This window comes from Equus przewalskii, unplaced genomic scaffold (assembly GCF_037783145.1).
Source record: "Equus przewalskii isolate Varuska unplaced genomic scaffold, EquPr2 ChrUn-13, whole genome shotgun sequence".
NCBI lineage: Eukaryota > Metazoa > Chordata > Mammalia > Perissodactyla > Equidae > Equus > Equus przewalskii.
This window is the reverse complement of record NW_027228750.1, coordinates 1,922,318-1,950,280: the sequence shown is the minus strand read 5'-3', so window position 1 is coordinate 1,950,280 and position 27,963 is coordinate 1,922,318. Positions and strand designations below refer to the sequence as shown.

The following is a 27,963-nucleotide window of genomic DNA, read 5'->3' as shown; positions in this document are numbered from 1 at the left end:
TTTTCACCCCTTAGCTGGAGCTGCTGGACTCCCATCTAGTGCCCGAGCCCCTCCCCAGTCTCCATGCCCAATCCCTATTCCAGCTGGGAGGATGTACAGCTTTGTAGCCCAAGGTTTTATGTTTAAGTACTCTTGATAGTTAAATACTCTTACTAGTTTTGTCCTTACCTGGTGCCTCCACTTTAAATAGTTGAGCTTCCTTTTTACCCTGAGACCTAGTGGAGATCTAGTCAAAACCTCAGTCCTAGTTGCTCCGATGGGTGGCAGACTATGCCACCCCAAAATATACCACTTTGGTGTAAGGATTATCTTGAGCTAAAGGGACTTAAAAAACAGTGGATGCAAGAGGGGCATTCTAATCTCCCTTTTCTTCATGAAAACAGGAGTAAAAACTTTCGTGTGAAAGATGCCCTCCCTGAACCCGAAGGAAATTGACAGTATCATCATTAAGGACGAGAAGTTGAGACTGAGAGAATGTTGTACGAACAGACCTTATCTTCCTTTAGCCTCCCCACACAGGTGAGCCACTTTTTCACATTGTCTTTCTGTGTTCAACCTAATAGAAAGGGCTGTAGGTTTCCGCATTTCTTTGAGAGTCTTCATTTCCTTATGAGGGCTCCTACGTTGTGTAAAACTTATGTAAATATGTACGCTTTTCTCCTGTTAATCTGTTCAGTGTCAATTGAGGTTTCAGGCCCAGCCCAAAAGAACCCTAACAGGGTAAAGGCAAAAATTTACCTCCTCTAGAACTCCATCTGTCTCTTGTCGCCTAGCCTGAACACATAGCTTAGAAACTTAGACACTCAGGCTAGCAGGCACCTCCACTTCCTAGCCTCCTTCTCCTTAAATCCTAAATCATTCTCCTAAAATCCTGCCTCAGTCTGAGTCCAGTGACTGAGACCCTGCTAATCACCGACTGACCTACATATCTGAAAACAGCTGGTCTCCAAACTTTCTGCACCCCAACCCTGCAGCACCAGAGGTGTCCCTCACCAGTTGGTTTGGGTACCACGTTCCACCTCCCAGAGCGGAGGTTGCTGAGTGCCACCCATCATCCCCGCTTCCTTTCTAGGAGAATCTGACTTATTTTCAGTCATTCATCTCTTTCCCATTGGGCTCATGTGCCTCAGGGGAACAACAGCTCCATGGGTGGGCCCCTTTGCTAGAAATAATCCTAACCCCTCTTGTCTAGGATTAGCTCAGGATGAGCATGTGATCTAGTTCAGACAGTGGGATGCGAGGAGAGGTTTTCTGGGGCTGCTGGATCTGGTTTCCTCAGTCATGACAGAAGTTTGGGAAGAGGTGTGAAGGATGACTGCAGCCGTCTCACCTCCGTGGGGAAGCTGAAGCCGCCACACCCACGAAGGAAGAGTCAAGAGGCCTGCGGCAAGTGGGGCTGGAGCCCGTGGACTAAGCTGACCCTAAGGCCTGCCTGGACTTCTAGTTACACAAGCCACTACATTCCCTTTGGCTTAAGCCAGCTTTAATTTTTTTGTCTTGTGAAGTTGGAAGGTGATGAAGCTGATACCAACGTGATGAGATTCATGCCTTCAAATTAATAGAGACCAGTTCTTTTTTAAACCAATGACTATCAAGGTGTGATTCCAAGACCGGCAGCATCAGTGTCACCCGAAAGCTTGCTAGACATGCACATTCTTGGGCTCCAGCCCAGACCTGCTGAATCCCACACTTTGGGGGTGGGCCCAGCAGTCTGCTTTAACAAGTTCTCTGGTGATTCTGATGTCCTCCAGGTTTGAGAGCCACTGCTTTGTACCTGGTTTCTTTTCGGGCCTTTTATATGAACATATTCAACCTGCATATTGTCAGTTTCACCCCTGAGTCCCTTGTTCTCAGGTATGTGCATCTACGTTGCCTTAATCTTTTTATCATTATTATTGTTACTTTAATATAGAGTCATCAAGCTTCTCATTTCAGAGGACAGCCTGGAGTGGGATTTCTGCTCATGTCCTGCTGTGTAAAGAATGTATTCAGTGTGTCAGCCTTCTCCTCTTCTGCCGTCAATACTCTGTTCCTCCGCAACTATCAAAAAGTTGTAGCGTTTCTCTAGCTTGATTGTGGACAGCGTTCTTCAAAGCTGTTATTGCCTCCTAACTCTCAATTTATTCCAAATCTGCCCCATAAAAAGGGCTTGTTTTCTGAGTTTCCCTCTCCTCTCCTAGCCTCTCTGACTCAGTAGTCATAAAGGAGGCATACAGGATGTTGGAGTCTCTTGACTGGCTACTGGGAAAGCCCTTTATGAGCAGATGGATGCCGTGTAGTTTCCCTTAAGTGTTTCTCTGGTGTGCCCTGTGGATCATCATCATCAGAATCCCTGGGACCCTGGCTAAAGATATAGATTGCCTGGGATCTACCCCCAGAACTACCAAATCAATCTCTGGAGGTAAGAACCTAGGAGTATAAAATTTTAACAAGCCTTCTAAGGGATTCTGAAATACCCTTGAGTTTAAGAACTATGGCAAAAGTCATTTACATATTGACACTAGGCTGACCAACCTAGGAGTTTCCCAGGGTTTGGTACTTTCAGTGCTAAGACTGAAAGTTCCTGGCACACAGGACAGTTGGTCACCCTAAGATACCAAGTTCAAGGAGAGCCATCTCGAGACTGCCAGAGCTTTGGTGGTAGACTGTCATTAGTCTGATTGGATCCCTTGATCTGCTTTCCCCAGTCCTTCTAGCTCATCCACTGATGGCCTTCCCAGAGCCTCATGTCCACCCCAGTTTCTGGGCCAGTCCTATCAGAGGCAACAGGAGTATTAATCTTCCTTCTAGCAGAAAGCATTTGACATGGTTGTTCATCTCACATTCAGGATCTAGTAACCTAATAACAAATATTCATGGGGCTCAGAGATGAAGTAACTTGCCCAAGGTCATTGGTGTTAAATTATGGTAATGATCTGTAAATATAGCACTGTGATACCAGAGTCTGCCCTTCTAACCAAAGTAGTATCTGCTTTTCTTTTCTAACTTCTAGCATTGACTAATATTTTCTCCAGGGAACTCCAGTGAAGTCCTGGACTGCAATCCCAGTGAGTTAAGAGACAGACCACCAGTTTACACACTTCCTTAGGATCAGACTCTGAATACTACACATCTACTGCTTGGTGGAGGTTTTGCTCCAAATCCTTTCAGTGGCTCCAGATCAGTTCCTACATGATCTGAACCCATCTCTTGTTACTTTCTATCACTTGTTTCCAACACACTGCCTTCTTGGTGTCTACCAAATATGCCTCAGAGCTTTTGCACACGCTATTTCCCCTGCTTGGGAGGCTCTTCCCCAGACATCCACATAGCTCCATCACCTCCTTCAGGTTTATTCAAATATTACCTTCTGAGTTTTGCCTTCTGTGGCCACCATATTTAAATTAGTAACCCTCCCTCCACTTCCCACACCCCCAACACTCTATGCCTCCTTTTCTCCATAGCAATTATTAATATCTTATATAACACATACTTTATCTTTTCTACTCTTTCCCCTTCCTAATTAAAAAGTAAGCCCCATAAGGGTATCAGTTTTTATCTATTTTTTCCCACTGATCTAAATTCAAAGCCTAGAACACAGTAGATGCTTAGTTAGTAATTACTGAATGAATTAAATCAGATGGCCATAGTGAACCATGTTTCACACTGCTTGATTACAAATTTTACCACTACCAAGAGCCTCTACTGTTGTGACTCACCTACGCTTGGATTTCCCTATTGGCCCGGATCAAATCTAAGTTAACTGGGGCCCTCTGGAGAGTGCATTGGCGACGTTGTTCACCTTTCCTCAGAGACTTGTTCTAGAGACCGATTGCTCTTGTAGTGCAATCCTGGTGACGTCCGCCTTTCACCATCCAATTCTTGATATGGAGCCATTCTCAGCTGTGAATTAACTTGGCTCATACTTGAAGAACCCACCTCGTCATTCATTCATCACACTTTTACAGAACACCCACTACATTCCCTGTACTGGAGATTCAGAGACAAAAGCAGATGCCCCTGCCCAAAATGAGCTCTCAGTCGAGGGTGGGAGGCTGAATGCAATGTGCACTGAGCATGCCCTTCAGTTTTCTGTGCCCTGCCTATTGATGAAGATGAGCAGGGTGCTGTCACCCATGGGAGGGCCCCTCATCCAAACTGGGAGAGGCAGCAAAGGTTTTCTGCAGGTGTCACACCTGAGTGAATCTTGAAGGATCAGTAGGAGTGACCATGATTGAGACTAGATGGTATGAAACAGGAGGAGGAGAGGAAAGACAGAGGAAGGGCAGTATCCCAGTCAGATGGACTGAGGCCGGAGAGAGTGCCATCTTCAGGAAAGTAGAAAGTGGTTAGGAACACGTGGTAGGAGGTTGGGGGGCAGGAGTGGTGGGGAAGGGCAGGAAAAGGGGAGGAATGGAGGAAAGTTGACACCGGAGAGGTAACCAGGGGTGAGGCCACCAGGGGCTTGAATAACATATTAAAGGAAATTGGGTTTTATCTTGAAAGTAATGAGGAGACACAGAGTTTTAAACAGATGAGAGACACGATCAGATATATAGCGGTCTCCTTGTGAGTCTTGGCATTTTATTTATCTTCAGTGACCGTTTATATGTAGCGAAAAACCCAGGCTTTGTGAGATGTCTCGGTGACCCGTGGCAAACCTCAGAACCCTCGAAGGTGTGCTTCAGAGCTCACACTCTGTACCTTCCCTTCCAGCTTTGTTTGACTGTCCTTTGCTCCCAGCACAAGAGGCATGTGTGTTTACCCGAGGTCTAGACCAAGAGGCTATAGGCAAAGACCCGGGCAGGCAGGCAGTACCATCTCCCTTGAAGAGCAGGGGAATGAACAAAGCATGAACCATGAACGTTTTCTGACCCTTCCCAGATCACTGTTACATTGGCGGAACTCAACAGATTCGAGAATGTAAATATTCTGAAGGCAGGGGGCTTTGATGGCTTGTTTACCTCTGTCCCTGCAGCTCCTTGAACAGGACCCGGCACAAGTGCACAAAAATGAAAGAAAGGACGAAGGGATGGATAAACACTAGGAAATGAAGAATGTGAGGAGGAGGGAGAAGAACTGGAGCCACAGTCCAGTCTGGGTGGGTGGCGAGGGCGATCAGCGTGCACATGGAGAGTTCATGGTTGAGGAGGAGGGCCCTTCCCTGGCCCTACGAGCAGCATGTGGTCACAGGTGTGGCTGCATTTCTCCAGGTGCGGGCTCTGAAGAACCTAGGTGCTTATTCAGAAAGTGTGTTCCTGGACTGTCCTGAAGATGCTCCTGCCCCCCATCACTGTGGCTGGGATCTGGAATAAGCATTTTTAATAAGCTCTCCAGGTGATTTTGAGGCATGCTCCTTTGAGAACCACTGACACAAGGAGACAAGAAGAGATTAGAAATTGGAAGAGCTAGAGCTCACACCAAAGAGCCTCCTGCACCAACCCTTCACATACTTCCACATCTGAGATCTTTCTCCCTGAGTCCCATGGCCATGGCCCTCGTTCTTGTTTCCGTCGAGGCCCCGCCTGCAGGCGTGCCATTGTTAGCAGTCCTACACAAGTGCCCTTCACTGGCAGTGCACCTTGAGCTCATACAGGGCCTGGATGAGGGCTTCTTCCTCTTTGTATCCCTCACGGCACCTACAATCTGTTTTGAAATCACTTAAAGCAAATATTCCCCATTCTGAATTTAGACAATTGAGGGTCCCCTCCCATTATCAGAAGAAATCTGAAAATGAAGTTACATAATCATTTTACTCTAATGAATTCCATACTCACAAAACATAGCCAATAAAAATATGATTGAATGTTCAACCTTACAATTTTTGTTTATCAAATTGACTAAGATAAAAGCTGCAATGTTGGAGAGGGTGTGGTTAAACTGGAACTGTTAGAAGGAATGTAAATTGGCACAAATTATCACAATGCATTTTGACAATATGTGTCAAGAGCTTTAAAAAGATTTATATACTTTGACTCAGTAATTCCACTTCTTGAAATTTTTCATAAGGAAACAATCAAGATCATAACTATTGGTAAACAGTCTAAATTTAGCAAAAGGGGGAGTGGTTTAATGAATTATTGACTAGAGACACGCTTTCTATTATATAGACTCTGAATATGGATTTAGAAAAAGGCTAACATGATAATACGTGAAAAGGATGTGATAGAAATCTATATGATATAATTCCCATTTTTTAAAAAGAAGCAAACATCTCTGAATGGTGGAATATTCCACAGATACTCCTTAAGTACTTATTGGTATATGGGCTATGCTCTTTTTACATTTTCTAAATTTTCCACAATCAACATGTATTGCTTTTATAATAAAACAGCTAATAAATTATGTATACAATGTAAATGTTGTACAGCAGTTTGTTTCTAACAGTGCCACCCCTCCACCTGCCCACAGAATTCTTCCTGCACGCTGATTCTAATGACTTCACCTCTCCATATGACTTTCCAGCTCAGAATTCCTCAAAGGCTCCCATACCTGAAGGATAAACCATACACTCCTTAGCAGGGCACAATGAGCCCTTTACGACTTGGCCTTGACACACCTGTCCAGCTCTCTCCTGGCATCTCCTTCCACTTTCCCTCCTTTACAGCATGGATATCTGCCATTTGGAGTCCCTTGGTCATGCCGTGCTGTCTTTTGTCTGCTTGATTTTGCATGGGCTGATTCCTTTGCAGAAAATTCCTCTTTCCCCTTCATTACTCCATAAACTTCCCTTTCAGTCTTCAAGGCATTTTCCTAAAACCTTTTCCTCAAAACTTTAGAAAGATTTAGGCATCGTCTGTGCACTCCTTGCACCTTTAAAAGCTTCTTTGTTATCATATGGTAATAGAATTGCTCATTCCCATATCTGTTTTCCAGATTGAAGGCTGGAATTAACTTTGTGATCGGCAAATGGTAAACAATCAATAAAATATGTGCTGAATGAGAGAATAGGCACACAAATCACACAGCCCTTCACAAACATCGTGTGGGTTGTCCCTTGTACAAGGGCACCGTGTGAAGGGCAGCTGTGGGCTGAGATCCAGCCAACTTCCGCTCCCCAAGCCAGTGTGTTCAAAGGCTGGGAAAGCAAATGGCGCTAGTTCACTAATTTAGAAAGTGACTAGTGTCCTGGGAAGTGCCTAATGTGCCAAAGAGAATGTGCTTAGGAGAGGGACTGTTCATTTGTTTACCCACGCCACAAACATTTACTAGGTTCCGCCAATGTGCTGAAATCGTTGGCTTTGGTCTCCAAATGCACTGGACGTGCACAAGATTATCCACCAGGAGGGGGAAAACATTAGAACTCTTGATTATATTTATCTTTATTTTGTCCTTTTTAATTGTTATTTTTGAGAATGTTCTATAATATTTGTAATATGTTTGTATTCTTGTGCATACTTATCTCTCTCTCTCTGTATACACATATAACGTACCTGGAATACACGCTCAATTTTTTTTTAACTGACGTGATATGTTATCAAAATAGCTTGGGATTGCTAGCCTAGAGCACTGGGGTTTTAGTGATGAATAACACATGCCTCTGATGCTCATGCCATTCACACGAAGTAGAGGGAGGCAGATACAAACAACCAACCACAGTATAACAACAGCAGGATGAACTCTGCCTAGGGGAATCCAAGAAGATTTCAGAAAAGAGACGGCATTTGAACAGGCTTACTTGGCTGATAAATGAAAACATCTAAGTTTAAATTTTACGTAATTCTATTCAACTCTACATTTTGCACTTACCAAGGAAGGAGCATAAAGTGAATTAAGTTCTATAATGCCTCAAAAGGGATGAGCTGGAGTTACTACAGAACTGTGGCTCGTCAGCTAAAGGAATGGAGGTGAGTGTGTTCAGTTACAGAGCAAGGTAGATGGGCTTTGACATAGAAATTCCAGATTCCACAGTCACGCATAATGCCTGATCATGTTCTACCCCCACTTTCTATCTACTCAAAATACCCCTAAGCCCAAGGGCTTCTAGAGAAAATCCTAAGTTAATTTCTGCCAATTCACATTTTTATTTTCCCATCTAATTTGGTTTATTTTTAGTATTTACAACTTTGTGCAAAGTGGTCAGTATTCTAAGTGGAGGATTTTTTTTTTCCCCAGAGAATGATGTGAATGATTGATAAAACCAAACTTAAATTTTGGAGGCCAAATGTGTGCCTGCAGAAGCCTGTGTTTGGCACAGTTCTTTTGGAAACTTTAAGACAAGGGGAAACACATCCTTAGTAATACCACTAGAGAAAATGCTCCCTGAGCTTGCTCTTTGGTTCAAATGAATTACTAAGTGGGTTAAACTTAACTGGCAGCTCCTTGACTGTGGGAACTGTGTCTTGAAGAGCCTGAAGTAGCAGAGCGAACCCTGAATCTGGAGTCAGAATGCCTGGCTTCCAACGCGGGGCTCTGCCATTATTGCTGCCAGGGGTGGGGCAAGTCACTCAATCTCACGAGAGTAGTAAGATGTTAAGTCCACCTCGCAAGGGTGCTTTGGGGATCAAATTTGACACTGTGTGTGAAAGTATTTTGGACTCAAAAAGGCGCCTTCCAAATGTGAGCTGTCATTATTATCCTTTTTTTCTTTAAGTGTCCCAGAGAAGAGCATGCCTGTTTCAGAAAATGTCATCTTCCATAAAATATTGATTAAAAAAAGACTGACTGAATGAATGAATGAATGCAGAAGAGGTTTAGTTTCAACAGACTCACTCATGGTTATGCAGAAATTGCTTCTGGTGACTTGCATCATCACTCTAAACCTCACACCTTGCTAACCGCTTCCCCTCCTCTCCCTGTACAAATGGTCCAGCTTTTATTTCTAATAAACAAATGCATGCTGATAGGATAACGGATATAATGGGTTAACATTCTGAAAATGCAGTTTCACTTCATTTAAACCAGGGTTTTATGGACACTGTGCCTGAACTCAACAGGCGGGTATGGGGGCTCTTTTTGGACAGGCAGGACTTCCAGCGCCTCTTAAATCACATCTCACAGCAATTGCCCACTCCACCTACACACAGGGCGGGCCTGCATATATAAAACAGGACGCTACCCCAGGGTGAGACCGTGGAACTCTTTTCTCTGTCTGATGACTAATACTTGTCTCTGCTTTCAGAAAGGGAAAGCACCATACACAAACCTTACCAAACCAACACATTTCCTTTTGCTTGCTGCAAACAAAAAGGGACAAAAAAGTGTGTGTGTGTGTATGCGCGTGTGTGTGTGTGTATTCCTCCAGTTATGGAGGAATCCTGAAATGAACCTCAATAGGAAACCCCTGACAGTGTTCTGTGGATGGTTTTGCACAGGGAACTGAAACAAGTTGGCAAAAAGAAGAATTCTTTCTGTATAATTCAAAGCAGACATTTTACTGGGGGAAAAGCAAATCAGAAATTTGCTGTCAGTCTGGGAAATTTTATTAGTTACAAAAAAAGTAATATATGAGCCCTTTGCATTAAATCCAGATAGGATCTATCCTTTTTTTTTTTCTCAATGATATTTCTAAAATGAATCTTTGGGAATGCAATACAAGACCAGCTCCTCATAAAGGACATAGGACTCAGCAGTGGTGGCCTGTGACTATGTCACGTGTTATTTGACTCTGTTCTGCTTCTCTGCAGCTCCAGAGATAAACGAAGGATAATATTATAAGATTCAAGAATAACTAAAATAATTAGATATTCCTTCTGATGAAGAAAATAATCTAATTAAAGGTTTCCTGATGAGTGAGTGAGCCTGGAGTGAGCTTGTCTTTTTTCATATAAATTATTGATAAAGGCTAATTAGGATAATGATAAATTTGTTCATTTTGGAGTGTTCGGTGTAGTACGCAGTGCATGCTGTTGGCCTTGCTCACCACCAGAGTTCTATAGATTTCAAACAGTTATGAGCATTGTAATCCCAAATAAGTATGAACTTGAAATACAAAATTTTAAAGGAAGCGGTTTATTGAACAACTTCACTTTTTCTGGGTAAGAATTTTTGTAAGATTGGTTTCCTATGTTTCAAATATAACATGTTCATAATTACAGATTTTTTATATATTTTGTGAAGCAATATAGATATCATATTTTAGTTAACTTACACTATCATGCTACTTAATAAGGTTTGAGGGATTTGGGGCCAATCGTGTTTGTGAAATAGAAGAATGTTGGGATTTTAATATATAAAAATCTATCTGAAGTTCACTCATTCAAATTACTATTCAGTAAGTGTTTAATATGCACAGTAGCTTTTCAATAAATATAAATGAATTTCTTTCTAATAGTCAATCTCTCACCTTAAGTTTGTTATTTCTTTTTCTTTCTTTGCAACCGAAGATCGAGGAAAGAGAATTTCAGAAATAGAGGTCACATTAAAACATATAGAAGCATGAAGATGGTTCCCATACTTCAATTCCAGCTATACCTTCTCTCCCTTTGAGACAAGCCTTCTGTATCTTTGTTGCATCCTTCACTGTTTGGGGGAGCGTTGTGCTTCTCCCACTCTCCTTTTTCCAACAGACCCTGTCCAGGGGCCATTACCCTCTTAGCTGAAAGTTGTGAACAATAAGTGAGGTCAGCCACAGGACTCAATGAAGAACAGACTTGATTGCAACTGGAGATTAAATATATAACTTTATTTTAGACTTGCTACAAGTTATTAAAATGTCATTAAATAGCAGAAAACAGATAGTTTACAAAATTATCGACTATGAGCTCTTGAGAGCAGAGACCAGGTCTAACTCAATCCCATTGTCCAGCATGTACTAGAAACTCAGTACATGTCTGCTGAGTGAGGAACGAGCTGGGATGAGTATCCACTATATCCTTTAGTCTGGGGTTAGGTGAGAGACTGAAAAAGAGGAAAACGCAAAAGGAGTATAACACAAAAGATGTTTAAGGGATTCTAGGGCATTGTTTTCTCAAACACTTTTGGACCTATTTTTATAGCAGAAAAATATTTACATCACAAACCACACACACACACACACAGTTGCAACCAACTAAAGTTCTTTGTGAACCTCTGAGTTGTCACCCACAGTTTGAAAATCACTGTTTACAATATGGAACCAGTAAAGGGAAAACAGAAAGGACCAAAATGTCTAGTACCCAGGAAGTATTATTGAACCCTATTGTTGAAAAGGTCCACTGTTAATGCTTGTAGACTTTACCAGTAACTCCCTTCATTAACAAATTAATTCTTTCAGATAACAAACACTTCTTCGAGACTTACTACATACTAGCACTGAGGTAGGCACGAAGGATGCGAAAAAGGAAAAAGACTAAAAAATCTGATTTCCTTTTTGACATCCTCTTAGATATCTCTCAGACATACCAAATTTAACCTATCCCAAACTGTACTTCCAATCTTCTCCCCAATTTAGTCTCCTCCAATTTTCTCTGCATCAGAAGATATTCTCACTCAGTTTCTCAAGCCGGAACGTTGGAGTCACTCCTGATGCCTTCGTCTCCCTCACATCTCCCATCAGCGCCATGCTGCTGACTCCTCCTTCTTGATAGACCTGAATCTGTCGCTCTCTCTCCACCTGGATACCCCAAAGGCCTCCTAACGAGTCTCCTCACTCCCGTGTTTGCCTCCTGCCCCATCTCAATTTATTCTCCACTCAGCAGCAGAAAAATATTTTTCAAAAGAACTCAGATTGTGTCATTCTCCCCCCTTTATGGCTTCTCACTTCCTATGAAACAAAATAGCAAATTCTTTCTTAACAAGGACCTGCCAATCCCTGAAGATCTGGCCTCTGCCCATCTCTCCATTCTCTCTTTTCACACTCTCTCTCTTTATGTTCCAGGCCTTTTTCATTCTTCCAAAAGGCTGAAATCTTTCCTTTCCTGCCTCAGGTTCTTTGCACATGCTCTTCCCTCTGCCTGAATATTTTTCTCTACTCTTTTAGGTTGGCTCTTTTCCTTTCAGTTTATCTCCAAACACTCAGTCTCAAGTAGTTTCCCCTGTAATTCCTTCTGATTTAAAGCAATTATTCCAATTCATACTAGTGTATGTATTTGTTTGCTTGTTTGATTTTTGCTTGTCTGCCTTCCCTATTGAAATGTAAACTCTGGATTGCAGGGAATTATACCTGTTTAATTCACCAAGACAAACTCAACCATAGATTTGGTACATAAAAGACCCTCAAATATTTGTGGAATGCATGAAAATGAAGCATTTTCTAAAACTTAGTCACTGAGTATCACTTGGTGATTTAGCCAAAGCTACACATCACCAAGACAGATCAATGGTTGAATGGATAAACAAAATGTGGTATATACACACAACTGAATATTATTCAGCCTTGAAAAAGGAAGGGCATTTTGACATGTGCTACAACATGGATGAACCTTGAAGACATTATGCTAAGTAAAGTAAGCCAGTCACAAAAATACAAATACTTTATGATTCCACTAATATGAGGTATCTAGAGTCATCTAATTCATAGAAACAGAAGGTAGAATGATGGTCATCGGGGCTGGGGGAGAGGGAAATGGGGAGTCACTGTTTACTGAATATAGAGTTTTAGTTTTGTAAGATAAAAAAGTTGTAGAGACTGGTTTCACAACAATGTGAATACATTTAACACTACTGAACTGTCCACTTAGACATAATTAAGATGGTGAGCTTTATGTTATGTGTTTTTTGCCATAATAAAAAATTAAAAATAAAAAACCCTGCTCATAGATGTTTCTAGTTCTTTCATGCTTCCTAAAGTACAAAACTCCAACATTCACTATGACTGCAAATAGAAATTTAAAAAATAATAATATTATTTATAATAGCTAAACTTTAACGGACACACTCTATGCCAGGTACTATGCTAAGTACTTCATGTTTACTATCTCATTTAATCATCACCACAGCTTTATGAGGAGGAGACTATCATCAACGCTGACTTTACAAAGAGAAAACTGGAGTACAGCAGAGTTACATGACTTGTCCACAATTACAAAGCTAGTAAGGAGCAGAATCAGGGTGTGAGCCAGGCAGTCTGGTTTGGATCAGCGCATCTAACAGGTAGGTGTATGTCTCACCAGACCAGCAGGAGGCACTCTGGAGACGAAGTTCACTCTCACTAATTAGCTTAGGCTTTCAGACAGATCCCTTTCTCTCCACACCTTCACCTCAGACATATTGACTTTCCTCTTGTTTCCCATCTCTCCCTCTTCCCCCAACTAAGGAAAAGACTCAGCTACCTGAACCATATAAACCTTAACTGAAAGAATTAAAAATTCCTGTTGATCCAAACATTTGGGCAGAAGCCACTCATCAACGTGGCTCAAAAACACAACTAAAATTGTTTGGCATCTTCATCACCTGTGGATACAACTTCATTGTTTTCACCTGAGTAGGAGGAAAAGGCATAAACATTTCACAGAACTATCGAGAGGTTTAAAGCTTAATTCTAATTGCTAACAGTACCTTGTATTCAAGAAATGTAAACCACAACAACCACTTGCAAAATCTAAACTATTTACCCTCAATTCTTGTGTGATGCAAGTAGAAGGATGAGAGGCTTCCAAGTCTTACTTAACCTAAGTAAAACAGGTTACTTAGCCTACGTGAGCTCCACTTTGACCATTTGTTAAGAATCTCCTGGCAGGTTGTTGAGATTAGGTTAGCTAATATATACGAAGCCCCCAGCATACAAGACTTGGAACAAACTAAGTGGTCAAAAAATGGTAATTATTATTGTTACTGTATATAAAGGCGGCTTATTCACAGTCTTAGATACAGGAATAGAGTGATATAGTCTTCCAGATGCCTTCCCTGACATCCTTCCAATCGCGGTGGGCGTGGAGTATAGAGTGTTGGAGAGGCTCCTGCATCCACCCCCGCCAAGGCTGTGATGGCCACTCTTCATTTGCCGAAACTTGCTCCATTTTTGCGGCTGCTCCTCCACTGATATCTGTGTCCTGGAATTCTTGTCTGGCTTCCTGGCTTGCCCAGAAGTTCTCCCACTGACCAAAGGACCTAGCCAGCACCCCAGTCCTTGCATGGTGTGCATTACCTGCTGCGGAATCCCAGGCTCCTGAGCTTCAGATTCTACTCCTCCCCAGTGAGTACCTGCCCCCTCCTGGACCACATGCCCTTGGCCAGCTGCCTGGGTCCCAGAGTGGAAAAGAGCTGGATGTTTTTGAACACTTTTGGTTGAGGTGTGTTTTTCTTTGAAAACAACTCCAGGTTTCCCAACTAAGAGGCAAACATATTTGGGCCCTGGGAGCCCATTCCTAAGGCAGTGGAGCCCTGACCTTCTGCCCTTCAGTGACTAGCCTGGACTTGACTTTCTCTGCTGGGCTGCTGTGGCCTCCTCCAGAACCAAGGAGGCTCGGGGTTGTTAACACATCTGACTGCTTTGTTCTCATCTTGACAAAATTTATTTGGTTGCAACCCTACATAGCCCTTTACTCTATAAACCTTTCTAGCACTGTGATTTCTCCTGATTTTCCCTTCTTTGGGTGAGAAATGTCTCCAAAGCCCAGATTTTGGCACAATATCTCCTCGACTGTTTTTATAGTCCCAACGTAGTACTTCTTTGTTACAGCTCAATATTTCTGAAATTTGTTCCAAGTCATTATTTTACATTTATAAATATCAGGTTGTATTAATTGGTTCCAGCTTTAAAAATGTTCCATCAGAGGTTATTTTCTGCTATTTTGATAGTGGTTTCTAAACCTAGAGCGCCAAGGCCCTGATGTGGGCCATGTTCGGCAAGCTCCCTGAAGGACTGATGTGGAACGGAAAAGATACACAGATCCTGGGCCTCGCTGTGTTCTTTGAAGACTGTACTGGCCATAATAGCTTCAAAGAATTTCAACAAGTTCCTAAGACATGACCTTCCCTTTCCGAAAACCACGCTGGCCAGCCTTGCCTTAATCAAGCTCTGGTTTTCCAAGTATCCTTTTACTTGATCTCCTGCAGCAGTTTTTAATACTTTCCCTACAAGTGAAGTTAAACTAACTGGCCTGTAATTTCCTGGCGTGTCCCTAAGCTCTATGAAATAACGGCATTAGGTTGGCTACCTTCCAATTCTTCCTGAATTTTTTTGTTTTGTTTTAAAATGCAGGATTGAAAGGGCCAGAGAATGCTTCCTGTCTCCCTTTTCCTTCGTTTCTTCCATGACATACTGCTCTTTCTGTTCCCAGTAGATCTGCCATTTTAATAACTTCAAACCTCTTAAATGTTTTCACATATTATTTGTTCCTATCTCTGAAACATGAGTTTTCCATTTTTCATTTTGACAAGGGCCACCCCCAGAAATGAGGGCTTACAATTCTACTGAATAGACTATTAATTTGAGGCACTGAATAAGAAATGCGTTTCATATTAGGAATCTGGAAAAGGGTTGCAACTTATAATTAAGTCTGTGTGCTTACTTGTGAGTTATTATGAATACATATTAGGGAAAGAGCTGAGAAATATGTCTACACATACAGGAATAGGAACCAAAAAATGGAACTATTACATGTAAAGATGCTAACCCAATGCAATAGTGAGATGTCTTAAAAATGGGGTGAAACTAATTAGATCTTTAGGTATAAAATTTGCATCCTATATCTTTTTTAACCGCATTTAATTCGTTAGTCTCAAATCTAATATCAGTAAAATCCATATTTAATGATCTCTTAGAACGATCTAGCAATAGACAAACCCATAGAAGTATTTGAATTAAAAAATAGAGTCTTATTTTTTTACCGATAGAAGAGGAAAATTAATAATTATTTGTAAAATTTCACTGTGTCACATGATTTTTAGGATTGTCCAAGTTCTTTATTGTATAGAATCGACTACTTTTTGAAATCAGTGAGTCACCAACTAGGATAAAAAAACCTTTATTCTTTATAGCAGATTTTTATTTCAGCAGGCTTTTGGTTTTTCGTTTTGGTGGTGACCTAATTTGTCTTTTCTGAATAATTCAAAGACAGGCACAGAAACCATGGCCCATGTGTGGGTGGAGGCTCCATTCCAGGTAGGGAGGGACAGCCATCAACCATCATGAAATGAAGAGAATCATGGAATGGAATCTAAAATTTCGGAGTCAGCTGACTCTGATTTCAGATAAGTTAGATGAACAAACTCTTGCTTAATTGATAGTTGTTTTCTTTCTGATTTATCAAAGCAACAATGCCAAAAAGTCCAAAATTTGTACATCTCTCCTACAATGCTCACATACTGTGTATCAGATTTAATCACAAGCAGGACAATCTTTGCACGCATGGTACACACAGACCTCTCTCATAGGAAACATTTCAGTTGGCTTTGAATGACCATTAATATTTTCCTTTTTAGTTTTGGTCAGGACTGAGTGTACCTGCAAATGAACAGGTCAGATTCTCTATGTGGGCCATAAAACACACACACAGATATTTGTGCATATTTAGCAAATAAATTTAAGTTCAGGCATGAATCTTAAAGCATGGATTTCTTCCAGTGTTTGAAATGTTTTCTAATAGATTTCCATCTTTAGGATTTTAATGTTGTAATTAAAATATGTACAGGATTTACCTTTCCTATTTAGTATATATTGTACCATGTAACTACAAATTTAGTATGTATTCATTGTCTTCTCCACTCCTAGGCCTTTGCTTCAGCTGTTTCCTTTTCTTAGAAGGCCTTCTCCCACATTCAAATATCAAGACTTACCCACTCAAGGGTAGACAGCTCAGAGCCCAGTGAAAGATTACTGGGTCTGTGGTAGATTGGAAAAACTTGAGACTATGTATTTAATTATGGTTAAATCCAAGTTCTTCAGTTTTCCAATTACTAGACTTCCTACCTTCTCTATGCATCCATCTCCGTATACGTAAAATGGGGATATTTATCTTTCCTTTTAGAATTGTGATATGGGGGGCTGGCTCCATAGCCGAGTGGTTAAGTTCCTGTGCTCCGCTTCAGTGGCCCAAGGTTTCACCAGTTTGGATCCTGGGCTCGGACATGGCACCGCTCATCAAGCCATGCTGAGGCAGCATCTCACATGCCACAACTAGAAGGACCCACAACTGAAATATACGACTATGTACTGGGGGATATGGGGAGAAAAAGCAGGAAAAAAAAAAAAACTCCAAAAATATTGGCAACAGATGTTAGCTCAGGTGCCAATCTTTAAGAAAAAAAAGAATTGTGATATTGGTTAATTGGGATAATATATTGAAAGGATCAAAATTATCAGCCCTCCCTTTCCTTTCCTGCCCAATGCCACCTTCTCCACAAAGCTTCTCTGGATCCCACCCTGCCTCCCACCCATCCTAGCTAATAGTAATCTCATCTTCCTTTGAAGGCCCATAACACTTCAGCTGTCCCTCATAGACTTCACTATCTTCTGCATTGTGTTATTCACTCATTTAACAAACATTTATTGAACACCTACCACCTATATGTCAGAAATATTCCTTTCCTTTTTTTTCCTAACTAACCCTTATGCTTCTTTATAATATTTGCATCCCCCCAACATGAACATACTTGTTAATTGTTTGGTATTTGGTAAAACTGGTCACTCTATAATGCAGGCAATATCTGTATATCCATTTTCATATGTATCCACATCTTCAAATAGGATTACATGCTGGAAATTATGCTTAAACGTAATACCAGTGCATGGGATCACCATCATCTTCATCCTTACTATTAAACACTACTACTAATAATATAATAAAATAATAACTAACATTCCTGAGACTATGCACAAAGGAGAGTATTCTCTTCCTATTCCCACATGAGTCCTTGGAGTAGTTCCTGCTAGAGCAAAACATGGTTTCAAAAAGAGAAGGTGAATGAATAAATGGGCTGTAGCTATGTCTCTGTGGAATTACATTAGCACAAATCTAAGCAAGTTTTCTAAGAACTGTGGTTTATAAATAAAGACTCTCTCATATATACAATACCATGGCTAGATGAAATTCTAAAGTTTCAGGGGAAATTACACAATTTCAAAGTGAGGCTGTGTGTATACAACACCAAGCCATCCAAATGAAACCTTGAGCAAATCGTTTAGGAATGTGGTGTTTGCTAGCCCAGACATTTCAAGTCGTTACTGGAAATACGTAGTGTGGTTCTGACACTATTGTACTACTCGCGGATGAGCTGCACTGTCGTGAAGTTTCACTTTAATTTGCTGCTCCTAATCGACCGCAGGCTAGGGAACCAGAAAGCCAAATTGCTTAGAACTGTGTTTAAACTAAGAATGACTAGGCTCTGATTTAGGGCCAAGGAGAGTATCCTACAAATAGAAGTAAATGTCAGTGCATGGGCTTATAATATCTATTTTGAGTTCTCCCTCCAAAATAGAGGTCTAAAAGGAAACAGAACTCTATGAATTTCCCATGTAACTTAAGTAATTTTGTTAGATTATCTCTTCTTCCCCGTTGCAGAGTTTCCTTTGAGAAAGAAAATACGACACTACATAAAGAGGTTTCTGAGTTCACCTGCGGCAAGTGTCCTAGCTGCCACAGACCATGCAAGACTTTAAGCAGAAACAGACTCAATAGTAGGCGGTCCACATGCCTTGAAAGCCCAGAGGTTCCCCAAAGAGTCTGGCTTCTGGGCCTCTTTCATGGCCACCACTAACAACTACTTTAGGGCTCTCAGTAGGCATTGCTCGTAGCTTTTCAATTCACTTGGCATGAGGTACCAGGTAATAGAGTTCCTGAATAGGTCCTCAGTGTGGAGGGACTGAGAATGGAAATGTGACCCCCTTCTCCAGATGTGCATTCTGTCCTTGGCTGATTCTGACCAGGAGCCTGATTTGTTTCGTGCTCTTTATCCATTTTTGCTACAGTGACTGACATTAACGCATGTGTAGTTCATCAAATGTCCAATCTCTGTGGTGCTCCTCTTGCCTTCCTCTTCTTCTGGAACCATTCAGAAAAGAGTATGTGAGCGGGTGTGGGAGGCTTATTGCCTAAATGCTCCACTGGAAGAATGTGTAGAGCCAGATGTGAAAAGGACCTCCCCGGAGTGAAGGATACACAACCAAGAGTCACAGCGCATATTGAAGAGGAATGGCTTTCTAACTGAACTCTGGATTTGTAACATTGTGCTATCCCACATCCAAGTCAAAATGCCTGTCCAGATTAGACTTCAAAACCGGCCTGTTATCATCTCTGATTTTTACAGAGCATCTTTGAAGAAGAAAGAGTCCTTTGCGGGGGCTAATTGATCCCAGACCTGAGAAATGGACATGGGTTTCTATGGCTACTTCAGAAGAAAACTTTGATTATTTTAAATCCAGGTGTCATATAATGTTTCAACTGGAGCACACACATTCAAAACACCATAACAAAAGGTAGAAGGTAAATTATTTGACTCCAACAGCACAGAGTAAGTTTTCCATGATAGTGAGAGTAGTGTAGTAAGGATTAATGCCATAAAATCCACAGTATTGTCAATCATAAATAAATCCAATGAAACTTGTTCAATAGTACTCAGGCAATATTAAAGAGCCTGTTATGAAATCATCAAAGACCTGAGACACATAAAAACTTTATTAGTCATCACCGAAATAAAGTGCAAACCAGTTTGTCTTAAAAAGATCCAAAAATCTTTATGTTTTCAGTCTTCAGAGCCATAAAACAGTGCCTGACAAATTTTAAGCGATATTCTAATTAATCACTGGACTTTTATAGTTTCGTGTAAGCCATAAGTTAGATATTAACAAGGCAAAGTGAGAGGAAATCCCCTTACTGAGCATGAGTTCTAAGTCCTTTGCACAAACCCACTGGTCAGCCAAGCCAGGCTTTTGCATTAAGCATCTGCTAGAAATGGAATGGACCATTAATCTGAAGATTATCATCCTTTTCACATTGATTAAAGTAGGATGCAACATGTGCACAAAGTTCACAAACTGACGGGAAATTATTCCAGCTGTGCCTCTGTCTCGTGCAGGAAACACTTTCTGGGGGCATTTTCACATTGTTTCTTTGGTGAAACTAACACTTTGTAATACACTAATAACATGACTCCATTTAATACCATCACATATTCAATAATTACCATGAAAAACTATGACCCAATACTTTTGTATAGAAAAATTTCTTTCATTGAAATTTCATGAAGATTTACGTTCTTCAGGTGGATGCAGTGATGGTTAGACAACCTAGGGCAGTTTTATTCCTAGAGAGGAATTTTGTTAAAAGGGAAGCAGAGTTTTTAAGAGCCCACAATCAGAAACAAATAGCTCCAATGAGGAGCAGGAATTTGCTTTCAAAGAAGGAATTAAATTTTTTAAGACGTGTCTATAAGATTATTACCTAGATTCTTATTTTCTGAAAATTACAAAAATCTCTTCAATAAATACATTCACCTACCTCAGAATATAAGGGAGCGCTACCGCCTAGAGGTTTCTTTCCCTTTTTAGATGCAGTTCCAGGAAGCGCATTTGTTCCATTGATCTGTAAGAAAATTAAATTCATCTATAATGAAAAAGAAAGGTGTACTCAAAGAACACTTAGATATCTATAACTTCCAAATACCTAGGTGACTTGGGTTGGGGAACTTAGCAAGGAGGAGATATTCATCAATCAGGTGGAAGATCCGGAACTCAGGTAAGCTCTCAGTGACGGGATGAGGAGGTGCCATCTGACAGAACTTTTCTGTTACCATTGCCCCTGACCTCCAACAGCTATGATTCTCTGTAGACTTCATTTTTCTAATTAGTTATGAACTTCCCTAAATACATTAAATATATTAAATAAACTATTTAATATATTTACTCTTTTCTCAAATAATTCCTCAGAGAACCTAGCATGGAGCTTGGTATGACCTTAGAAATTTTCATTAAATGAATGAATGTTGAATAGGCAAGATTCAAGGCCAAGAAATAATTCTTCCAGACTAAATAATTCAAATTTATTCTAGCTAACTTTTTATTTAAAATAACCCACCAAAATTTACCAAATGGCCCAAGAATACGATAGTTTTATTTATTTTATTTTATTCTATTATTTTAAGAAAAAAGTCTTCAAGGGGCTTAGAGTTGGGAAGGGACAGGTACCTGCTGGAGGATGTCTTGCCATGATACCATACTGAAGAGTCTACGCTGAGGGGCCTGGACAGCGAGGGTGAGGGCTCCAATGAGAAGCTCATCCTCAATCCGGTTTCCAACTACAAAAGCGATGACGCCCTTCCAATCGTTCTGTTACGAAACCAGAAGGAATTAGATTCTAAATACTCCTGGCGAGGTAATTTTGTCAAAGGCTTCCACTGAAAAACAGGATCACTTTCCCGTGAACCTTACCTGAAGACAGAGCTGACCTTGCATTGTGTGTGGGTTCCTGATTCAAGTAGCCGCAAGGCGGCAGTATTGTGCCAAATTTCGTGCAACGATTAAAAAGCAATTTTCTTGAGAAAACTAGGCCTTTTATTTTAAGGAAGACGATTTTAAAAAAAATGACATACTTTCATCAGAATGCTGTCCAAGGTTAATTTGGTGTTGGGAAGTAATGGTTCATTCATATGTTACAAATATATATTAAGATATAGTCTCAAAAGCAGGAATCTTTGTTTTGCTCTTTGATACATCCTAAGACTCTAAATAGTGCTAACAATGCAGTAGGAGCCCAATAAATATTTGTTGAATGTTGGGTAATATTGAATGCATTGCCAAATGGGCTTTTATATGAAGTAAAAACTCAATCCCTGAGGTTTTTGTAAAGCACAGAACAAGAACACATCTTTTCCTCCTAATGTAATACAAGAATCTCATTGCTAAGTCACATGGGTTCTTTCCACTCTCAAGAAATGGGCTAAAATATTGCACTTGGACATGAAATTTTGCATCAAATAATTTAAAGAAACGTTACAAAAGGCAATATTTTTATTTAGTAATCCCTTTCTCTCTATCATAATCATAGATTTTTTTTAGGAAGAAATAATTCTCTGGGGGAGATTAAGAATGGAATTTACTGAATTACCACTATGTGGTGCTGAGAGAAGAGCCAAACACACACAAACCAGGTCTAGTGCTTCTGAACACTAACGCTTTTCTGGGGAAATGGACCAAGCAAACGTGATAAAGACACGAGGGAAAAGAGGTAATAATAAGGGAGGGCACTTTAGCCATGTGACCTCACTAAGCCTTAGCTTCTCCATTTATAAAATAAAGGGGTTGGACAGGGCAATATCTCAGCCTTCCTCTAGCTCCACTCTAGAGATTTGATTCCAACAGAGTAAAACTCCTCCTTGGTGAATTCCAAAACAATGCCTAAGAAGATCTGAAAAGATTTTACACAAATTTAATGAAGTGCATAATTTTATATGGTTCTCTCTGGTTTCTGTGCCATTCATAGTCAGGGTAATGACAGAACTAGGATATAGGTGGGAGAAAGACCTTAGTGTAAATTTTTCCTTACCATCGAATAGTGATTATCCTTACATTTTTCTTACTTCTCTCCATGGACACCTGCTGACTACCTAACAAAACCCATCCAATTTTCAATGCTATCACCAAAACACAAACTACACATAAAAGCATAAAAATATATGTTTTACCTACAATGTGTGTCTATGTGTGTGTATACATGAGCATGCATGCATCAATGTGGCTCTGCGTGTTTCCTTCTGTTATGTTGAGTTTAAAACCTTTTTTTGTTTACTAAGTCACCATAGGAAGACTGAGCATCTGTTTTTTAAATATTCTGATTCTGAAAAGTAGGTATGATATCTATAATGTATTCTTTTGAAAAAAATTCCATTATCTCAAAATGACCTTTCCTGCATTGAATGACTTTCTTTTCTCTTGTCTGCTCTGCTCCCTCAATCAAAGCTGTAACTATAACAGTCAGTAAAGGAGGAAAGTCTCTTTCATTCTCACAATAAAGTACACATGGTTCCTGAACAGGCACTACCTTTAAGTTTCTGTCAGTTACACTTTCCAACATTGAAGATTTTAATGACCACCTCTTCCTACTTATCCCACTCTCTACTGCAAATTTCCTTTCCAATATTTGAAAGCTAATGATGATAAGAAAGGGCTGCCTCTCAGTTCTATCGGGGACAATTCAGAAAGAGGGCATTGTAGTCCACCGTCTACCCATCAGTATCTGGTGTCAAAGGCAGGTGCTGACTATTTTCGACCAGCAAAAAAGAAGGGAAGAGGAAGGAACTAACAATTATTGAAATCTGCCATGTGCCAGGCATATGTTATCTCATTGAATCCCTAAGTAATCCCTTTAAATAGGCGCACTAATACTTTATAGATGGAAAAACAGAGGCCCAATGAAGTTAAACAACCTGCTCAAGGCCATTTTGGCAGAACTTCTTGGAGACCACATACATGGCTTACGATTTTGTGATCATTTCAGAACAGTTTTGAAGGCAAGTATTTGTGGTCAGAACGTCTTTCCATAATCTTTAAATTGCACTTAATGGCTACCTTGGCCACAGTAAATGGAATATATGAAGATTTCTATCACATGTTAAAGTGTATAGAGCCTTCAGAGATGAGTTTCGTATTAAATCCTTAAAACAACTAAGATAACTTTTTTATCAATGATAGTTTTACAAAAGCTCAGAGGGGTCTCCTTACTTTGCTCTAGTAACACGAGATCTGTTCCTTCGATTCATGGCACTTCACTGAAACCGCCGGGCTCCCCGCGAGCACCTGTGACAGTTTGCCTGGGCTGGAGTGGTCCAGATTTGTTGTTCAGGTTCAGAGCTCTCTACAGGTCCATTGGGGGTTAGACCATGTCTCTCCCTTGGAAGGGGTCTGAAGAGTCCAGCTGAGGCCCAGTTTCCCATCTGCACTCTGTGGCCCACCAAACTCCTGCTCCAAAAATTGGATCTATTTGGCATAATAGGACCCAAGGAGGACTTTGTCAGAGTCATAGATTAGTGTCTAATCACCTTGCCAGAATCCAGGTAAGCATAAAATGGACTGATCAGACAGTAATGCAAACCAAGACTGCGCGCGAAGGAGGCTGCACTCACTGGCACGCTGCACGAGGGGGCAGCAAGCTGCTAGGAAACGCACAACATTCGAACGCCGGCGAGCAAGTCATTTCCCGTGTCTAATTTAGGAAGAATTGTTAACTACACGATGCTCTGAAAATATAATTTCTGAATCCTTCTCTTATTATTTCAGGATAACTGTAGATTCAGAATCTCTACTAACTGGCAGCTGTTTTAGAAATAGGAAATTATTTTGGAAATAAATGGGACCCAAATTAAATTTGGTAAAATACAATTAAAACCACCCCTCCACCCATGTCCCACCCCAACACACAGTTTAACAAAGTCCTTCAATTTGAGTTCACAGGGCAGGAAGAGAAATGGAGAACAGAGGAAAGAAACGTTGACCAGAGGGGAGAAACGTGCCCAACCTGAGTCATCGCGCCTTGAGTCCTGCAGCTCTCCTGCCTGTGGATGAATCTGTTTAAGACAGTTCAAGGACTCAGGGTGTAATTAGGAGCATAAGCCTAGAGAAAGGAAACGTTAATCATGTGAGAAAAACTACACTGGATGTCTCCAAAGGGGAAGGAAGAGGGTTTTAGTCGGACACACCTCAAACACCTTAGGAAGTACAGAAGTACAGTCTGCTTTCTGTTGCCTGGAGGCATGTACGCCCCTACATGGTTACTGCTGACTCTTGCCCTCTAGTAGCTATTGATAAAGGTATTCAAAGGATGGAGTGAAGTCATGTATGGACACAATCCATTACCTTTTATTTACTTTACCAGCCTTACCTAATTTGAAGCCTGGCAGGAGGGCGTCTTAACCCAAACACTTACATACCGCTCGTCTCCTACAGCAAGAAAGTCTTGGTAAGTGCAGAGAACCTGGCTGTCTCACATAAGCCTACTGTCCCAGAGACACATGGTAGATTTATAACTATTTTTCTTTCATATATTGTAAATTCTCCAAATTTTACTTAGACATTCCTATACTCTAATATAATTACAAAAACTCTTTCAAAAACAAGTAAAAAGTAGTTTTTGGATGATGGGAATGAGGCTGCTTCCTTGCATTAGCACAAATATTCAGCTGGTAGGTGGAAAGCAATGGCAGGGAGTGCACGCTCTCTTCTGCTGCCTTTGCCCTGAAAGACCTGGGATGAGGGTCCCTCAGTCCACCACCCAGAAGTGACCAGAGCCTGGCGAGCTCTATGAACCAACAGTGGTCAGCACCTTTATTTGGAGAAGATGTATAAAAGCCCCAATAAAATCAATGCAACTTTGAAAAAGTCAAGTTTTGTTAAGATTTATTTAACACTGTGCAGATACGCAAACCTGTACTTTATGTCAATACTCTGCTGAAAGGATAACCTTTTTGTTAAGTAGATTTACTGCCAAATGAACAGGGATTTGTGAATGTCTTTCTCATACCGATTTTTTCTTCAGAAGGAGTCTTGGATCTCCATCAGCAAAGGAGTGTTAGTATGGGCTGTTGGCCAGCAGAAGAAATATTTTTATTACATAGAACTGGCTGCTATAATCGTATTTGTTAAAAATGGATTCTAACTGTAAAATAAGTTGGAAATACAGGTTAAAAAAATGGGTACACGTTGTTATACAATAAACAAGAACAATACAAATGACCAGGATACACAGTTATCTAACTCCTTCAACTATCTTTACTAAACAAGTTCTTATTACAGACTCCTCTCTAACTATAGATTCCTCACCATTTATTACGATGACTATAGTTCAACATAACAGCATTACCATCATGCTGCTGTAAGCACTCCTTATTTAGGAATTGGGTCACGTGGCTGTCACATTTTCTCAACCAGATTGTAAAGCTCTCTAGGTCAGAAAAATTGTTTTATATGCTTTTGCACCTCATGGTGCCCATCAGGGAACGGAAAATAGAGCAGGGCTCTATATGTAAATATCTATTGATCAATATTTTTAAAATTTAAAAAAATTGCTTTTAAAAATTTTTTAAATATTTTTTTAAAAATTAATTTTTAATTTAAAATTAAAACAACAGAGAATATGCCTGGACTGAGGATTGTGACTCTGGAGATCAGAAAGTGCTAGAACGTCAGGAAACTGAGCAGTCCATATCCCTGGAGTCCTTTAGAAGGAAAACAGACTGTACCTGATCTAACATGGTTCACACCAGAAGGCAGTAACAAGGGTGTGGGGAGTTAGGCCCACAGCGGTTCCTCTGCTAAGACACACTTCCTGGGAGTGACTCAGACAAGCGACGCAATGCTGGGGTCAGGAGGCAGCTCTTCCAGAGAGCAGAGAAAAGGCCAAAGACTCACATACACATATGCCTTGACTATAAAACCATACCTCCCATCTCCTTCCTCCCTTTCTCCCTTCTCCCATCAATAGGGCCCTTGATGGTCTGCTCCTTCTTCCCTTCTACCTACTGCCTATAAGCTGCAAATTCTATGATCACATTCTCTTTCAAGGTGCCTTTGAAATTGTTATAAGCTTGATTTTTGTGGTAGAAGATTAGGGGTGAGGAGAGAAGGAGACAGAGCGAAGCAGCACATAAAATGAGTCTAGGTCTAGAATCTGAGAAAGGTCCAGAATCTGAACCTGACACCTGCCTCCTGCAGCAACACCACTGCTGCTCCACCCTGATCTTCTGACCTCCATCCAGGAATGTGCTAGATCTGACTCCCCATGGCTCTTCCCAACTCTGTTCAGCGAGGTTGCATTGATAACTTGAAATTTGCCATGGTGGGAGTATTTAAACTATGCCAATGGTCAATGCTACACATCAGAGCTTTCCTCCTGGAGAAGAGGCTATTAAACATTTACCAGCACATTATGGCCCCCATCCCAGGGAGGCCTGTGTGTCTAAGACTGACTTAGAGATAATTTTGATTGACAAGGCCAAGGCTGTCTCTGAGAAAATATTGAGGTCAAAGCAGATTCTCTCCATCTATTGCACTCCCCACCCCCAATATACATTGTGTAGCAGTGTGCTGTGTGAATTGATAATTAAGTGTCTGCTGATGCTGTATCAGGTATGACCCAATCTTAAGCACCATCCTTCAAAATGGGCTCTAGGAAAAGCAGGCAACAAGGTAAGGACAGAGGGGCCAGCCATTGTGCAAGGAGCAGGGCCAACCCACTCGAAGGATCTCTTTTCCTCCTGACCATCTCAGGGTTTACTTCCCCACTCAGGATCTGAGCACTGGGGCCATTGTCATGGGTGGTCCCTGAGCACCCCTCACCCCTCACCCACAGGTGATGAGGCTCCCACATATTGTGGTGGCCCGTTGGAGAAGCACAGGTCATTGTGGCGTAGTGATTAAGAGCCTGGGCTCAGGAGACAGACTGCCTGAATTCAAATCTCAAGGCACCAGCTGTGTGTCTTTGGACAAATTACTTAACTTCTCTGTGCCTCATGTATAAATGAGGATAATGACAGTACCTGCCTCTTGGGATTGTTGTGAAGACTGAATGAGTAAACCTATAGAAAGCCCTTTTGAGTACAGCACTTAGGAATAATCATAGCCATCATCATGGATGCTATTTGCGGGGCAGGGTGGAGGTGGGGTTCTGCTCTTGTTAGTCATTAGAACAAACTTATTCCATACATGCTGTTTCAAGTGTGGAGAGCTTATGGGTAACCCCAGGAAAAAACCAAACAGAATATCAACAGTTGTATCATAAAAAGGCAAATACTAATTTGGATAACAGTCAGTTTGTAAATAATTTTCTTATTGATAGCAATAAACTTAACTGACACATTTGTAAAATATTTTAGGTCTTTGGAAGAGAGGGCAAAAGTCATGAATATACTATGTTTAAAATTCTAAAGGTATATAATTTTCAGAGCTATGGAAAAGAACGTGAGAGTGTGGCACGAGGGACCTTTAAGTTATTTTGCGCATGGTGCAGGTCAGTCAGGGAAATCAACCCATCACCAACCATGAAAATGACATCGATTGGTCAAACAGAAGTACAGAGGCTGAGTAAGGAGATGATGACCACACAGAGGGCTGGGGAAGAGAGTGGCACCAAACTAATTTTCAATAGTGACAGGGACCTGCTTACTTGGCTTAAAAAAATAAGAACACGGATCAGATGT

At 40.9% G+C, this 27,963-nt stretch overlaps 1 protein-coding gene and 1 long non-coding RNA gene across 5 annotated transcripts in view; one reads left to right on the top strand and one right to left on the bottom strand.

Moving 5' to 3' along the window:
* The window catches only part of SPAG17 (sperm associated antigen 17), a 209,587-nt gene that overhangs the window by 158,153 nt on the left and 23,471 nt on the right, over window positions 1–27,963 (bottom strand). For all 4 annotated transcript variants that reach the window (XR_011536707.1, XM_008526615.2, XM_070607663.1 and 1 more), the window contains exons 2-3: window positions 20,963–21,103; window positions 20,277–20,360 (exon numbers count right to left, since the gene is read on the bottom strand). Coding sequence is in view for 3 of the 4 variants with exons in the window: in XM_008526615.2 (XP_008524837.2) it covers window positions 20,277–20,360; window positions 20,963–21,103 (225 nt within the window). In the remaining variant the exon portion in view is untranslated. The remainder of the gene's footprint in view (window positions 1–20,276; window positions 20,361–20,962; window positions 21,104–27,963) is intronic.
* LOC139081584 (uncharacterized) lies at window positions 37–5,792 on the top strand. Its single transcript, XR_011536710.1, has 3 exons — window positions 37–113; window positions 384–519; window positions 4,958–5,792. It is a non-coding gene; the product is annotated as an uncharacterized lncRNA (long non-coding RNA).